This window comes from Mytilus californianus, unplaced genomic scaffold, assembly GCF_021869535.1.
Source record: "Mytilus californianus isolate M0D057914Y unplaced genomic scaffold, xbMytCali1.0.p SCAF_22, whole genome shotgun sequence".
Taxonomy (NCBI): domain Eukaryota; kingdom Metazoa; phylum Mollusca; class Bivalvia; order Mytilida; family Mytilidae; genus Mytilus; species Mytilus californianus.
In genome coordinates, this window is record NW_026262671.1 from 4,614,757 (window position 1) to 4,631,712 (window position 16,956).

General features: G+C 32.0%; 2 protein-coding genes across 5 annotated transcripts in view; one reads left to right on the forward strand and one right to left on the reverse strand.

The window, feature by feature from the left end:
* Window positions 1-16,956, reverse strand: part of LOC127732147 (uncharacterized) — an 85,182-nt gene that overhangs the window by 36,646 nt on the left and 31,580 nt on the right. The window lies entirely within an intron of this gene.
* Window positions 5,239-8,963, forward strand: LOC127732151 (uncharacterized). Its single transcript, XM_052241225.1, has 5 exons — window positions 5,239-5,482; window positions 5,853-6,061; window positions 6,799-6,990; window positions 7,899-8,174; window positions 8,837-8,963. The coding sequence occupies exons 1-5, from the start codon at window positions 5,245-5,247 to the stop codon at window positions 8,891-8,893; spliced, it is 972 nt and encodes a 323-aa protein (XP_052097185.1). The 5' UTR covers window positions 5,239-5,244; the 3' UTR covers window positions 8,894-8,963.

A 16,956-nucleotide genomic window follows, 5' to 3' on the forward strand; every position in this document is an offset into this window, starting at 1 on the left:
AATCAATCTTATATTTCACTATTTGATGATATTTCTGTGAGTTTTAGTAGGTGATTCAGAACAGAAGTCATAGATTCATAGTATGATACTAGTGTTAGTGTTCCAGGGTTGCATTCTATATCCAGAGTTGGATTTAGGGGGGGGGGGGGGCAGGGGTTTGATTATATAGGGAATCACTGAAGCATGATGAAAATTTCTGTATCCGCAACTGATATCGTAGCAGCTTCATAGGGCTACGTAGATTTTTGACTACTGAACGTGTAGCTAGTGTAGCTAGTCTAGCTGCTAAATAGATAAAGTCATGATAGCAGCTAGGCTTAGTAGTAAAAAATATATGTAGCAGCTGCTACTAAGTTGAATGCAACCCTGTTTAATAGTTAAATACATGTACACGTAGCTGTGATTTCATTTTATATGAAACTTCTTTGCCTTTGAAAACAGAGAATATAATCTTTTTGTTTTCAGAAATTTCCGTTGAGCATTACAATTTGTATTGTATTTAGGTGCTATACATGTTGACCTTTGTCTTTGAGAGCGGTTAGTAACAATCCCGGTTCTTAGAAATGTAGACAATGGACACACATGTGAACCATGACGATATGGGTCACTGACATTTTTCTCTGATTTTAATATCTGAATTATCTGTATTTGCAATATCTTTGTATTTCATGTGTAATCATGAACAGATCTTCAATTTGTTCAAGTTAATACACAATAAATTGCTATTTAGGGAGCAACCATTTAATTTTTAGGGGGGGGGGGAGGGGCTAGGATGAAAAATTTTGTCCTGCATTTTATTTTAGTTGTAATCTCTGTCCTTCCTTTTTATTTTTCACTCTATTCGGTCCTGCCTTTTTTTCATTAGTTTATCCTGACTCTTTTTACATAAATTGTCATCCTGCTTTTTTTTTTGCCAAGTTACTCATCCTGCCTTTTTCTTTTACTTAAAACTCCTGTCCTGCCTTTTTTTTCAAATTTCATTCTTGCCCCCCCCCCCATAAATATCAAATGGTAGCTCCCTTATGATGATGATGAAGAATTTGTATGCTCACATAAAGATGGCGGAATGAATCTTTATATCATTGTATAATCTAACACGATACATTATTATTTGTAAACAAATGTCGAAACAAACACATGTCGGTAATTTCGATATCATTCTAAATTTTGGATTATTTTTACAGATTTTGCAAAATATACTGGATTCCACCTATTTGTCTAACCAAATTTTTTTCTTGAACTAAAATGCCCATGAAACTTATTCAATAGACAATACATTATCATCATCCATATATATACATGTACGTAAAATAGCTATACTATAGTCTGCAAGAAGCAACAAATTGAAAATATGATTTCAACAAACATGTTCAATACTTGAAAAAAAAAATACATGCAGTGAAATTTTTTGGTTAAAATACATATATATGGTTGCATATAATTTCTGTAATGCTTTTTCCCTTCATATTAGTAATACAAAATGTACTAGTCGGAGATTACTCTTACTTCCCAGGCCACTGCCCAAGCTTGTCTGGCAAAACAGCCAATGTACATGTATGACAGTATGTATACTATAAACTACATGTATTTTTAAAATGCACATGGTGTGGTCCAAAGTAAGGAGTAATATGTTTTTAACACTCAGAAACGAGATGTTGATCCCCCAAACCTGTCCTTTTTATAATTATGAATACTAAAATGCTCCATATGAAGCCAAAATGTCTTGCTTTTTAGTTTTATGAATGCTTAGTCATGTCCACTGTTTTAAATTGTGATTTGTAAATTCACTAACGAATTGACTTATTTTTTGGCAGTCACCATTACACATTAATAGTGACAGCTGCAAGTGTAGGTGAGAAACCCTTTCCTTATATATAAATAGGCCTCTTTAGAGTATGCTGGAAAATTTAGACGCCTTTATGAAGTCATTTACTGGATAGAGGGGACCGCCTGTATCACTGCACTATTAAAATCATCAAGTGTCTTTGTGATCATCAAGATAAACTAGAAATAATGTTTGTTCTAAAAGGTTCTTAATAACATTTCTCTAATGACAGAAGTGCTGATTATCAATTATTAGAATTTAATTCACCAAAATGATTCGTGTAATAAAGCTTTTTTATGCCCCTGCCATAGCAGAGGGGGCATTAAGTTTTACCCTTGTCTGTCTGTACGCACATGTATGTACGTCCCAAAAACTGGTTTCTGTTCTCTAACTTAACTTAAGTTTGCCTCAACCAAAATATTATCAAACTTTAATATACACAATGCTTATTACCACAAAACACAGATCAAGTTTGAATTTTGGTGGCGTCACTTTTACCGTTCTAGACTTATGCCCCTTTACAAATTGAAAAATTGCTAAATTTTTTGTTTCCGTTCTCTAACATTAGTTTGCCTCAACCTAATGTTATCAAACTTATACACAATGCTTATTACCACAAAACACAGACCAAGTTTTAATTTTGATTGCGTCACTTTAACTGATCAAGTGCTGCCCCTTTATAAATGGAAAAATTGCAAAATTTTTAGGTTCCATTCTCTAACTGAGCTTGCCTCATACAAATGTTATCAAACTTTACACAATGCTTATTACCACAAAATACAGATCAATTTAGAATTTTGGTAGCATCACTCTATCCGTTCTAGAGTTATGTCCCTTTATAAATGGAAAAATTACAAATTTTTAGTTTCCGTCCTCTAACTTAAGTTATCCTAAACCAAATGTTATCAAACTTATACACAATGCTTATTACCACAAAACACAGATCAAGTTTTAATTTTGATGGCGTCACTTTAACTGATCTAGAGTTCTGCCCCTTTATAAATGGAAAAATTGCAAAATTTTTAGTTTCTGTTCTCTAACCTAAGTTAGCCTCAACCAAATGTTATCAAACTTATACATAATGCTTATTTCCACAAAATACAGATCATGTTGGAATTTTGGTGGAGTCACTGTAACCATTCTCGAGTTATGCCCCTTTATAAATGGAAAGAAAATGCAAAATTTTTAGTTTTAGTTCTGTAACTTAAGATTGCCCCAAACATTATGAAACCTTTATACAATACTTATAACCACAAAACTTAGATCTGACATGTACAAATTTGGGTAGCGTCACTTTTATCGTTCTGAAGTTATGTTCCTTTATAATGTTGTATGCAGCGGGGGCATCATCTGTGTCCATGGGGACACATTCTACATTTATTTTTTTAAAGTAGGTCTGGCTAAAAATTGAAAGGACTGGCAAAACTGTCTTACAGGATCCAATGTTCACAAGTACTACTTTAAAATCTAAAAACTTTTGAGAGAAAATACAAAACTGGCTGATCAGTTAAAACAAACGAGACTCAAATTAAAAGAACAGTTGCTCATCAAGGTATAAACCAAATAAAACAGCTATCACATATACATATACCGGTATATATATATAGAAAGAAACATATTTGAATCATGGATTGACATCTTGGTTTGATATAACTTCATTATACATTTTTTGTAACATGCCTAAATTCAATATATTGATGATGAAAAAACTCAATACATTAAAGAGTTTGGTGGTGAAAAACCCAATTTGATATTTGCTTGAAGGGTGAATTGGAGTTAATAATGCAATTGAAAAAAACTTTAATTGGTAAAAACCCCAATTTGTGAATTCTTGCTCTGTTATATATGCTAAATCTGATTAGTTCAGTTTGTGGGGAACCAGTACTGGTAAATCAATAATATGTGGTGTGTTGTACATGTATCAGAATAACAATATCTCATCAATGGGGATTAGTTGGTCAACCACCTTAGTCATGGTTGCCATGATCTATTGGCATGTTACAGCTTAAAATTAAAAGGCCAAACCTCAGAAAATAACAATAAGGCCTATTAATATTCTTGTGTAAGAATTTCATCCTTCATTTAAATAAATGCCACAGGATTATTATTAATTTACATGTAAAACAATTCTAGAGGTCAATACACAATCTCAAGCAATAGACAAAATACAAAACTAAAAGTACAGCCGATTGCTGAAATGTATTATTACATGTATTTGCAAGACTTAAAATATTATATTGTTCACAACTTTTTTTGGGTTCAACCTAACATTTTATAAAACTTGGATTTCATTGTGGCTAGCTATATATATAGTCTAAAAAAACATCTGACAATTACAAAAGCCAATACTATTGTGACATTAATTTGAGAACAACAAAAAAGATGTATATTTTAGGGATATATAATTGGTCATACAATAACATGTAGATTTGAAATTTTATTTTTATTGTGATGTCAGATTTGAATGTCGACTTCAGGAATGGGGGTTGGTTAAAGACTGGATGTCAATCAGAGTCTTATATATGTATATAACAGGGATTGAAGTTAAAATTTTGGCATGGTAGCCCACAGCTTTAATTTTGTAGCCCACATATATAGTCCTATACAAGAAAAGCAGAAATTTAAAAGCAATTATCTGTAAAGACCAAAATTAGCTGGAAATGCATGGTTACGGATTTTTTAAATTTAGACATAAATTTGAAGGACCTCCTAATATATATTGAAAAACATAACTTTGATTTATTAAAATGCTTTGGTTACCATGGAAACGGCATGCACATTTTCCATACTCCACATTTCTTATGAAAATATAGCAAAAATATACAAAGACGTATTATGATGCTTTCCCTGCAAAATAAATCTCCATTACTGTTTCCATACAACAGAGTGATATTCAAATAATTAAAAAATTAGAAGAAAGATAACTTTATGTAGATAAAAATAAGTTTGCTGTCCCATCAAACTTAGTAATATGGCCTGGATTCGGTCCAGCTCACCTGTTTTTGAACACAAAAAAAATAATTTTGTCAAAATCAGAAGAATTAATTCTTTTACCCATTTTGAAGAAAAAATATAAAACTACATATTTCAAAACAAAAATTGGTGGGGTTTATGCTTATTTAGAAACATTAGCCTATTGAACTCCCCCTTTTTTCCTCATTTTAAACAAGAGTTATTTCCCCTTGCAGAACTCTTCAGTGTAAAAATTAATAAGGAGTGTGTGAGTGGCAGACCACAGACACAATATTAATCTGAACACTATTTTTTATGTTTACTTTATGTTTCAGGACATTTTATAAAATTTCTAAAGAGATAGTTTATTTTATTTTATCACTTTTTTCAGTTATTACCTAATGACTAATGTGTCAGCCTGGAAGTTCAATAAGGCCAAGCACCATACGAATGATGTTGGATGTGGTATGCCAGTTGTACAGGAGAAAAAATCTAGGAACAGGGTAGATAATGAAAAACTGGAACATTTTATTGATTACATACTGTCATCTAACATTGTAAAGGATTTGCCTTATGGTACAAAGACCATGAAACTTTCTTCAGGAGAGATTGTTGAAGTCCCAAACCTCATAAGAAGCTTAGCACCATCCTCACTGATTAGCCAGTACATACAATATTGTGAAACAGAAGATATCGAACCATTAGGTATAATAGAATATTAACTGTTACAATTGGTCTTAGCTCACCTGGTAAAAATTATTATTTGAACTTCTACATGTAAAAAAAATATATTGTGGCTGTAATGTAATACTAGGTGTATACCTCTTCAAATGAATGCAAGACAATATGAAGAGAGAATCATGCATGGTGATTACCCCTGAAAATTTAATAATTTAGAGTTTGCATATTTTTCTTTGAAATTTGCAAATGTTTCAATTTTACTAATCAGAGATATAAAGACGCAAGATCTGAATTAAGTTGTACCTATATATAATAACCACATGAACATTAATTTTATCTTCCTCCCACTTAAAATTGGATCTTAAAGATTCAAAATTTACACTTCATATTACAGGTACCTCAACATTATACAAGATTTTAAATGATTGTTTTGCATCTGTACGAAAATGTATTGAGGGATTAGACTACTATGTGGCTGAAGGGGGAAGATCTTTCCTAGACCTGGAAAACATTATAGAAAAATTAGAGATCACTGATGAGAGAAAGAAAGAGATGATTTCATGTCTTCTTAGTGGTAAAAGCTATCTAAAGTCAGACTTTAAGGTAATATATATAGAGTATGCAGATATAAACCAGAATATTTTGAACAATGATATTGGAAATTTGTTAAAATAAAAAAACCTTGAATGGCTAATAAATCCAAACATGGGCAATATGTTCCTCATAACTTCATATTAAAATAAGATTTATTTATGGCAAGCCATTGTACTTTTTATTCTAACTTTAAGATATATCATATGATATGTAAGATATATCATATAATATGTAAGATATCTCATATAATATGTAAGATATCTCATATGATTTATAAGATATCTCATATAACATTTATATATTTCAATTATTATAGTTTTTATGAGATATATTGTACTAACTTTATAAAATATATCATATATACTTTATAAGATATCAAGATATCTTCTAAATACTTTTTATATAAGAAAACTTATTAATATTTTTTATGTAGCATATCTTATATAGTTTATAAGCTATCTCTTAGGGATAGTTTATTAGATATCTCATGTAATTTGTAAGATATTAAGAAAATTAACCATCCAACAATAAAATAGAGCTTTAGAGGAAATATGTTCAAAAGTAGCAACCAAACATAAATAATCTTTACAAGATCAAGTATTAATTTTATGCCATCAGCCATCAAACACAAATGTAACATAGGACACTAGCATTCAAATAATGTTTGTTAATATACATGATATATGTTTTACCTTCAAAAATTGTCAAATATTGACTTTAATTACAAGAACAAATTATTTTGATAGGTTCATATAGAGGCTGAATCAAATATAGCAGATCATTGCAGACTTTTTGCATTGAGTGAAGGTGAAGTGCAGTATGGTCACAGTCATACAGAAATTTGTCTGCAATGCAGAAATCTGGATGAAATCATGAATGAAATTTCCACAATTGTTCAGAATGTCAACTGGGAGAACAAAGATGCAGTACTTTTTCAGGTACTATACATGTTTTTTTCTACTATAAAAGAATTATAACATGATTGCATCATTATGTATTTATGATTTAGAATGTTCTTGAGGCATGTTCTTAGTACATGTATCCAGGATTCAACTCCCTTTTTGACCATTAGTCAAGTAGGTTATCATTATGCCATTTCATTGAGAGAGGTTTTCCTTTTTTTAAATATTTTTGTCTGATGAATGCAATATCTGTGTTTATAATCATTTTTTTTAGTCCCCTACTGACGAAGTCGAAGGGGACTTTAGGTTTGCACTCTGTCCGTATGTCTGTCCGTCCGTCTGTCCATCCGTCAGTCTGGCAAATCAGTTTTCCAGACTTTTTTCTTCATGCTTCAAGATATTGATTTGATATTTGGTGTATTGTTTTATCATGACAAGTTACAGGTCAAGTTCAATTTTCACGATTTTAGCTTTTCTCCTTGTTCAGTTTAAGCCCTTTCCCTAGAAATAAATTTTTGATGAAATACTTATTTATTACTAGATTTCTGTTCAAAGGGAAATAACTCATTTTTTAACTTTACCTAGAATTAAATTTTTTATGAAATACTTATTAATTACAAGATTTCTGTTTAAAGGGAAATAACTAATTTTTAAAAAGAATTGTAATAGACATTGTATTAAGATAAATGACATTTTGGATTTTTTTTTTTTTTTTTTTAGTAAATTGTTTGAACAATGTTGAAGAATTTAGTGGTAGGTTTGTTTGTTATTTTATGTAGTTTACACCTTGACAAGTTATAGATGATCAAGTTAGAATTTCATTCCATTACAATTTAATTTACAATCAATTTTTAACCGGTAGGGGACTATGTATTGCCATGCAATACTCAAAGAATGCTTGTTTAAATTGATATTTGATTACAAGTGGAATATGCTTCTAATAGGTTGAGTCAGCTGTTGATAGCATTACAGACTGGAAAGCCCATATAATGAGATCAAGAAACCAAGAGGATGCAATGTTAGATCGTGTACGAGAATTGAAAGATGGACAAGTATTAATGACCTGTGATTGGGCAATGAAGATGTTGCCAAGAAAATATAGGGAGGGCCAAACCGACTGGTTTGCAAAGAGAGGCATGAACTGGCACATTTCCGTGTCAGTTTTTAAAGAACAGGGATGCATCAAAAACTTCACACATGTGCATATATTTTCAGCTCAGGTATGAATTCTATATTTCGACTTGCTTGAATAACATTTTATTCACTCATCAATTATTTATGTTACTTTAAGATATATTGTGATAAGAACATGTTGTCACTGCATATATCAAACTATGTAGTAAATGTGCATAAAACAACACGTAAACTCACATACAGTGAAACAAGAACAAAAAAATGCAATGCAACAGCACTTTTATTTTTTTTCTGGATCAGGTTTTAACCTTGAGGCCTTCAACAAAAAGAAACAAAAAGAAAGCACCAACAGCAAACAGTAGCTCTACATCTATGCCTTTTTTACTCACAGATGCAGGGCTATTGACAAATTACAGAATAACTAATAAGATATGTTTACAAACTCTTTTGTCAATTACAGGGCAATTGTGCTACAACAATGACAAGAGAAATTTGTAGGAAATAATTGTCAGGAAGTAGAAAGAATTTACATGTATGTGCACAAGTGTTGCAAAGAAAAACAGAAAAAAAGTATGAAAACCAACATTTTTCGCATATTTTTTGTTTCAAATTTAAGTTTAGAAATACTTGTAAAACTAGCTATTTGTCTTATTTAGTTAACTTTTGGTTATTCAGATATCTCAAGATTCCCCTATAACATCATCTTTGATCAAAGATACTGTTGCTGATCTTCATACCTTGATACCAGATATTCAAGAAATCCACATTTATTCAGACAATGCAGGATGCTATAAAAACACATTAATGATGGCTTCACTCAGAAGAGATGTTGGCAATAACCTCAAATCGTACAACTTTTCAGAAGCTCAAGATGGCAAAGGTATGAGCTGCAGCATTTATTATATACACATGACAAAAAATGCATATAATTGAAATTCAATTCTTCTTGAATAATTGAGAGGTCTTTCCCCTCCGAAACATGTTTAATTTGTTTATTGATTGATTGATTGATTAGTTGGTTGGTTGATTGGTTTATTAATTGGTTGGTTGATTGGTTTGTTGATTAATTAAACACGTGGGAAAGGGTCTATTGAAACAAGCGAAAAAGAAACAAATGAGATCTTGGACCCCGTATTAAACACACGAGACAGAAACATGCATGCAATGATTGATTCAGAGCTCCAGATAAGAATTCACAAATTGGGGTTTTTACCCACCATTTTTTTATGTAATTGGGTGATAAAGTTTTTTAATTGCATTATCAATTCCAATTCACCCCTCAAGCAAATATCAAATTGGGTTTTTCACCACCAAGCTCCTTAATGTATTGGGTTTTTTCATCAACACAATATTGAATATTTAGGCATGTTATAATCACATTATATCAACCCCAGATGTGTTTCTTTCTTTGTAGAATATGTGCTAGCCGTTTCATTTGGTTTATTCACTGACGAGCAATTGTACATTTAATTTGTGTCCCGTTTTAAACGTTCTGTCAGTTTTGTATTTTCTCAAAACTTATGTAAACTGCAGCTGGTGTCACTAGTTGGACAGGAACTAATTGCCTTTCTAGATCCCATATGATCACCCTACAGTTTAATTATAGTTGGGGTAGGTGTGGCTAAGTGTTTAGATTTTTGTGTAATATATGTGAAATTTAGGTGCTGTAAGAAAGTTTTGCCAGTCCTTTCACCTATTTGCCAGATCTACTTTTTAATAAAAATAAAAAGTAGTTTCCAGATTTCAGATATACCCCCAAAACCTTGAGGTTTATAGGGTGGTTTATAATGACGGAGACCACATTCAACTTAAATTTACAAATAATTCTGCAACATCAAGTAAATAAATGACAATGTTATACTGCACTTGCCAATAAGACAACTATCTTAAGCATCTAGAACAATTAGACCAAAACAAAGAAAGTGTCAAGCTGCATTGACGTAAAAAACGGATATGTGTATTCACTCATCAACTAAAATGAAAAAAGTAATATATAAACTGTTTTCCTTTCATTCAATTTACATAAATCTGGGTTAAGTTGTCCCTTATCAGAACTTTTGGTTTCCGATGCTTTCAAACTACATATCATGTCATATAAGGGAGCTACCATTTGATTTTTATGGGGGGGGGGGGCTAGGATGAAAAATTTTGTCCTGCATTTTTTTTTAGTTGTAATCTCTGTCCTGCCTTTTTATTTTTCACTCTAATCGGTCCTGCCTTTTTTTTTTATTAGTTTATCCTGACTTTTTTTACATAAATTGTCATCCTGCCTTTTTTTTTTGCAAAGTTGCTCATCCTGCCTTTTTTTTTACTCAAAACTCCTGTCCTGCCTATTTTTTTCAAATTTCATCCTAGCCATCCCCCCCCCCACCCCCCACCCGTAGCTCCTTAAATTGATTTGGCCTTTTTCCAACTGATTTCGTTTTTGATGGAACCCCGTGATTATCGCTCTAGCAATGTTCTCGTTATGGTACGCAAACACGCATGTAGCCTGGGATCCTGGCCAACTGCTTGACAATAGACTGGATCCTGGCCAACTGCTTGACAGTAGACTGGATCCTGGTCAACTGCTTGACAGTAGACTGGATCCTGGCCAACTGCTTGACAATAGACTGGATCCTGGCCAACTGCTTGACAGTAGACTGGATCCTGGTCAACTGCTTGACAGTAGACTGGATCCTGGCCAACTGCTTGACAGAAGACGAAGTATTAGATTGGGTCAGGATGCCAGGCTAGACAGCATGTCACACGCTAATTGGATAAACGCCGAGAAGATCGAAATGTTTTTATAAACACGTGTACCTTTTGAGCAACGGAAAATTCCAACAGGGACCCATTACAGCTACTTGATGCAGGGCTCTATTTTTAGAACGAAATGATATTTCCAATCATAAATATTATAAAAATAGATTTACGCGACGACTGTAATCAAGTAAGGGTAAATAACGCAAACGATAGCGAATAAAAGCGTTAAGAACCCATGTTTTTGGCATATAATTGGGTTTTCCTTTGAATTAATTGGGTTGTTGAACCCTGCAATGGGCAATTGCATTGGATTTTTAATTATTTTTATTGCGTGATCACGCAAATACGCAGCTTATCTGGAGCACTGTTGATTGATTGATTGATTGATTGATCGATTAAACACGTTGGATAGGGTCTCTTGACACAGGCGAAAAAGAAACAAATGAGACCTTGGACCCCGTATTAAACACATGAGACGGAAACATGCATGTAACAATTGATTGATTGGTTGGTTGGTGGGTGGGTGGGTTGATTGATTAAACACTTTGGATAGGGTCTCTTGAAACAAGTGAAAAAGAAACAAAGGAGATCTTGGACCCCGTTTTAAACACGTGAGAAATTTTAGGGGCCATTGGCGAGTGGGCCCCTGCTAATTTCAAACCCTGAATTATATTGATTCAGTTGTGATGGTAAATAGACACTGATAGATAAGTCTGATAACTTTTTATAGTTTAATGTTTGGTCACCTATAGCTATTTACAATGATTATGTGGAAATATGATCTTATTTCAAAAAGAGGGCAGCTCTGCAAATATTATTATACTAGTGCATGAACTACTTGCTAGAAACTGAATGTTTTTACCACAACTTTGTATGTTTCAACTGGGATATGTATATGTACATATAATATAAAAAAAAACATGTCTTTTTCAGGACTTCTGATCCATGTTTGGCACGTTGGTGATTATTGGAAGGGTGAATGTTCATGACAGTCCTCTATTACAAAGTATATCACTGGATTGAGCTTTTTGTCCAAGTGTATTATTAAAGTGCTTTGCTTTGAGCTCAGTTCATTGTTATGCAAATGCATTCTTTGTGAAATGAAGATTTGACAGACAACTCACATCTGCACATGATCTGCTGCAAGGTAATATGATTAAAACTGTCAGCTAAAGGAGTTGTACCATCCATTCAATGTTCCCATTTATGGGGAGATTAAATCATTTTATTTGCACTTGAGCCAAACATTTTTTTGTCCATAAGCCAAATAAAAAAAGCACAAATTTACCAAACAATGATACTCCTCCTACTAAAAATATGATGCTACATGTAGGTGGTTTTGTAACACCTTTTTTAACATCTGTGATGCCTGCTGATGAGTCCTGAGTGTAAAAGATCTTTCACTTATACATACCGGTAATGTTCCTAAGTATAAATTATATTTTTTATCCTTTTGTCCTTCAATCCTGTTCATACATGTATCTAAAAGAATTTTAATCAGTTTGTAGGAGTTATGAGCATCTGTATTGGAATCTGCCATATCTGGTATATTATCATTACTATCAAACCATAATAATATATCTTTAATTTCCACATTTAAACAAAAACTTTTACTAATGATACTGGGAAGATCCTTAACAAATTTTTAGTTTTTTTTGTGGAGAAACCCAAGTAAGAAATGACCTCCTCAAAGGAACATAAATAAATGAAATACAACCATACAAATATTACATGCATACTACAATCACATCATGCAGAAATGCACCTAATGTGGTCCTCCTCTATTTTTAAGTTTTTGCTGCCATCCCAAATCAAATTTTTAAACTTATTTTATTGGAATAATTTGGCAATCCTTCCAAATCTTTTGCTTCTTTACGTAAATCTCTCCAGAATCGGAGCACACTCCGCTAGCTGTGTTCCCTTAACGGATCATTTATAAAAATGTTAATGTATTCACATAGAAGTTATTTCAAAGTTAAAATGTTGAAAGGAAATCCTCCAATGTAACTTGCACATGCACAAAATTTATTTACAGGAATGTACATATAATATACAGGAAGCAATCATAGCACATTGGCCAATATGTAGATTTGATATTAAAAGCAATGTCTAGCTAAATAAAATCTATGATCGGTCAGCACTGATTTAATGTAGTGTCTCCTACATGACAGTCTTGGTTGACCTGATAATGGTTTACTTTTACAACGTGTGACTTGGATGTAGAGTTGTCTCATTGGCACTCGTAACACATCTTCTTATATATATATATATATATTGAACAGTAAAACGCAATATTGAATATATATAAGACTGCTATTTTCAGTGTTTGGTACAGGTTGACTGTCACTGGGCACAACAGTTCAACATAGAACCCTATGGGGAAAACCAGAGAACTCTTTTTGTCAGAAAACACTGTCAAACATCCAAACATACTATCCACACTGATCTGTGTCCACACTTGTTTATATATATAAAAAAGTATCTAAAATAGAAATTTTTTACTCTGGTGCACCGAAAATGTTGCATCAGAAATGAGATTTAACAAAGTTATTTAGACTGAAGAACTTATAGATTCTTTGTCACTTTGTATGCTGATCATATGGGAAAAAAGAGTGATATTATACATTCTAACCCCGCATCAATTGTGAAACAATAGTTCTCTCCTCTAGAAATTTTAGTTTTCAAGATGCGAGGCTTGCCAATCAATATACACATTTAAGATTTCACTGTCAAGAGTAGAGAAATAAGTTATTGACAGATATTCTGTATGGGAATGTTTCTCTTGATATTTTTAAACAATACATTTATGTTACTATCTTTGTTTTTCTACTATGACCTGCAGAGATGTGTTCTTTTTGTGTGACATCAATGATCTTCAGGCATGATTATTGGTAGCCTTTTTTCCTGATGTAACAATGGCAAATTCTGAGAAAAGCAAGAACCTTTCAGCAGATCCAGGTTGTTTATAAAGAGAGGGGGAATTATTCCATATAACAGAAAAAACATATTTGATTTCATGCCAAAAAATTATATACAAGAGGGGTTCATCAGCAGAACTTGTTTTACAATAGAATTTAACTTTGCATTACATTAAAATACAATATGGAAAAAGAAAATGTAGACAATATATGCTTTAAAATTATGAACATTGACATTTAATGAAAAAAAAGACAATTTGCATTGGACAGAATTATAAATTTTCTTATTATACCTGCTTTAAGATAAGAAACTATATAAAAGAGGGACGAAAGATACCAGAGGGACAGTCAAACTCATAGACTGAAAATAAACTGACAACACCATGGCTAAAAATAAAAAGACAAACAGACAAATAATAGTACAGAAGACACAACATAGAAAACTAAAGACTAAGCAACACGAACCCCACCAAAAACTGGGGATGATCTCAGGTGCTCGGGAAGGGTAAGCAGATCCTGCTCCACATGTGGCATCCGTCGTGTTGCTTATGTTATTACAAATCCGGTAAATAGTCTAATTCGGTAGGTCACATTCATGAAAAGGGAAGGGGATTGTAGGTAAGATGTACAAGTTCTGTTGCTCGCTCTAAATCAAGAGAAAAAATCTGAATATCCAAAAAGCCAGAAAGGGATTTAAAACATTATAATCAACACAAAGAAAACTGAACAAAAAGCTGTATTGCAATATGATATCATGCAGTTCACATTATTCCTATTATTACATGTATTACAAGTTTTTGAATTTTTTTTCTCTTAAATTTGAATTCAAAAGTCCTACAAATAACTGTCATGACTGTTGAGTCCTGTAATTAAATTATTGATTGAATAATGAATGATTAGTTAAGCTGATCAGTAAATAAAGAAAACGCTTGTTTTAAATAAAAGAGTGTTATTATGTCATAAACTATACTGAATCAACTTCAAATTTAAACCAAATTCATATTTAACCGCTCTAAAATGCATAGACAATTGAAATACAAAACAAAAACCTGAGACTACTATAACACAGAGATTGGTCACTTCCTGTGTTAATAGTAGTCTCAGACAAAAACAAAACTGACTTGAACACAGTATATTCAAGAATGGGACAAAAATGAGATATTTATTTTTCTGATATCAGAAAAAATCTTCATAGTATCAAATCAGAATGAGAGTTCTTATTATTGCGATAATCAATTAAATCGCATTATTTACTAAATAATAAAAACCTCATGATAATTTCTGAATTTACAGTACTTAGCTTGTCGACCTCTGCGCTAAAAAATTTAAGTTTCCTAGGCCCAAATGTGGTTGAAATACTGACAATTTTGCTAACTTTTACCAAAAAACCTCTTTTTTATGACATAACTGGATTATTACTATTTCAGAAAAAGCTGCATACAGTTATATATGTATCACATGTCATATCAGAATGCTAGTTTGTATTATTTCAAAAAGTTATTACATTGTATTCAATTAATCAAAAAAACATCAATTACTTTTGAATTGATAGTTTATTTTTGATAGCCCAAAATATACCAGTACATACATTTGTTTATTTATACATCTGAATACTATTCATAACAGAACTTATCAAAATGAATGTTTTGCACAAGACAGTCATGGCAGTTCACAATTACAGGAGTCATTATAAACATAGTGACATCATTTATACAACCAAATTTTATTGTTGATATATATAAACTGAAATCATTGCAGAATTTTTTTTTTAAGGATTTATTGTTTGTTAGTCATTTACTTCAAATAATTAATCTGTACTAAGATAAAGAGATGTGGTAGGATTGCCAATGAGATGACAGTCTGAAAACTATTCATCAGAGTCCATATAATGTCTGTTAGCAGTTATAAGTCACTTTACAGACATCAACAATGAATAAAAACTTTCATTGTTTTCATGCAGCATAGGAAAAAGAGGAATTGCAGCTTTTTGGCTTTATACAAGAAAATAAAAGAAATATAATAATATAAATAAGAAAATAAGAGAAACAAAAAAGTCAGGACTTAGCCACTGGACTATATATAAAGTGCTCCCTTACTAATCCTTAGAGGAGCTGCTGTATACTTAGAAAAGAAAGATGTTGGGGACTTATCCACAGCTAACAGCATTTTGTGACTTAGGAACAACAGAGTAGATGCGGAGATACTCCATTTTGGCCAATCTGCCCTATTTGCTCCAACCTATTAAAATTAATGCCTAGGGTGAGAATTAAACCCATGTATGTACATATACTCTATTGTTCTCTATGTACATATATGAAAAATGTCAAATGCAAAACAAATGCTGTAATGTAAATATGGTAATTTACATCATTACACCCTCAATTTTTTATAAGGACCTAGAATAGGAAGTCCCTGGACCTAGCTAGACCTATTTCTTAAGCAAGGTGTATTATATAACTCTTGAAAACATTAAAATGCAATTGTAAAATTAATTATATCTACGGTTAAACAATAATAACACAATAGTGGTTATTTCTAAGTATTCAGTAACAACAACGTGAAATTTAAGTAAACAAACATCAATGAACGACCACGTGTTTGTCTACTGTGCTTGAATATAAAACGACCCATCAGCTTTATTTACACGAATTTTTGCTAAACCACAGTTAAACATGCTTGTTTTTATTACAAGTTTTATAAAAAATGTATTTGTTGTTATGACTTGTGTATGCATGGAAATATAATGAAGATAACATTGATTTTTACCATAAAAAATTGAATACACAACATTCCAGAGGTATACACACAAAACACATCCCACTTTTGTAACAATGGATGGTAACGTATAGCCACTTACATAACAGTAAATGCCATTGGATAAGCTACCCTACACAATAAATAATTTGCATATTCATGAGCGGACACAAGATTGCTTGTTTTGTTTTGATGGAAAAATTGTTTTGATGGAAAAATGTAAACATTGGAATCTGCCATTTTGACGTAGGAAACAAACTAATTTTCAATCTTGTATTAAAGGACAGTGCGTACATTGCCAGCATATCATGCATAACCAGTCATGTGAAAATATATCTTTTAATTTGTTTTCTACACTTTCTATTCTATGTTTTAGTTAATTTAATGTTTTAATTTCCTACAGAACGGAACATCGTTCTGAAAGACGTCGTAGAAAAAATTATAGGTGTCG

Bases quoted from the DNA above. Each gene is read 5' to 3' on its own strand.
- LOC127732151 (XM_052241225.1), top strand. From the start codon at position 5,245: ATGCCAGTTGTACAGGAGAAAAAATCTAGGAACAGGGTAGATAATGAA. The intron at 5,483-5,852 runs GTATAATAGAAT...TTCATATTACAG, and splicing joins AGAAGATATCGAACCATTAG to GTACCTCAACATTATACAAG. The intron at 6,991-7,898 runs GTACTATACATG...TGCTTCTAATAG, and splicing joins AAGATGCAGTACTTTTTCAG to GTTGAGTCAGCTGTTGATAG.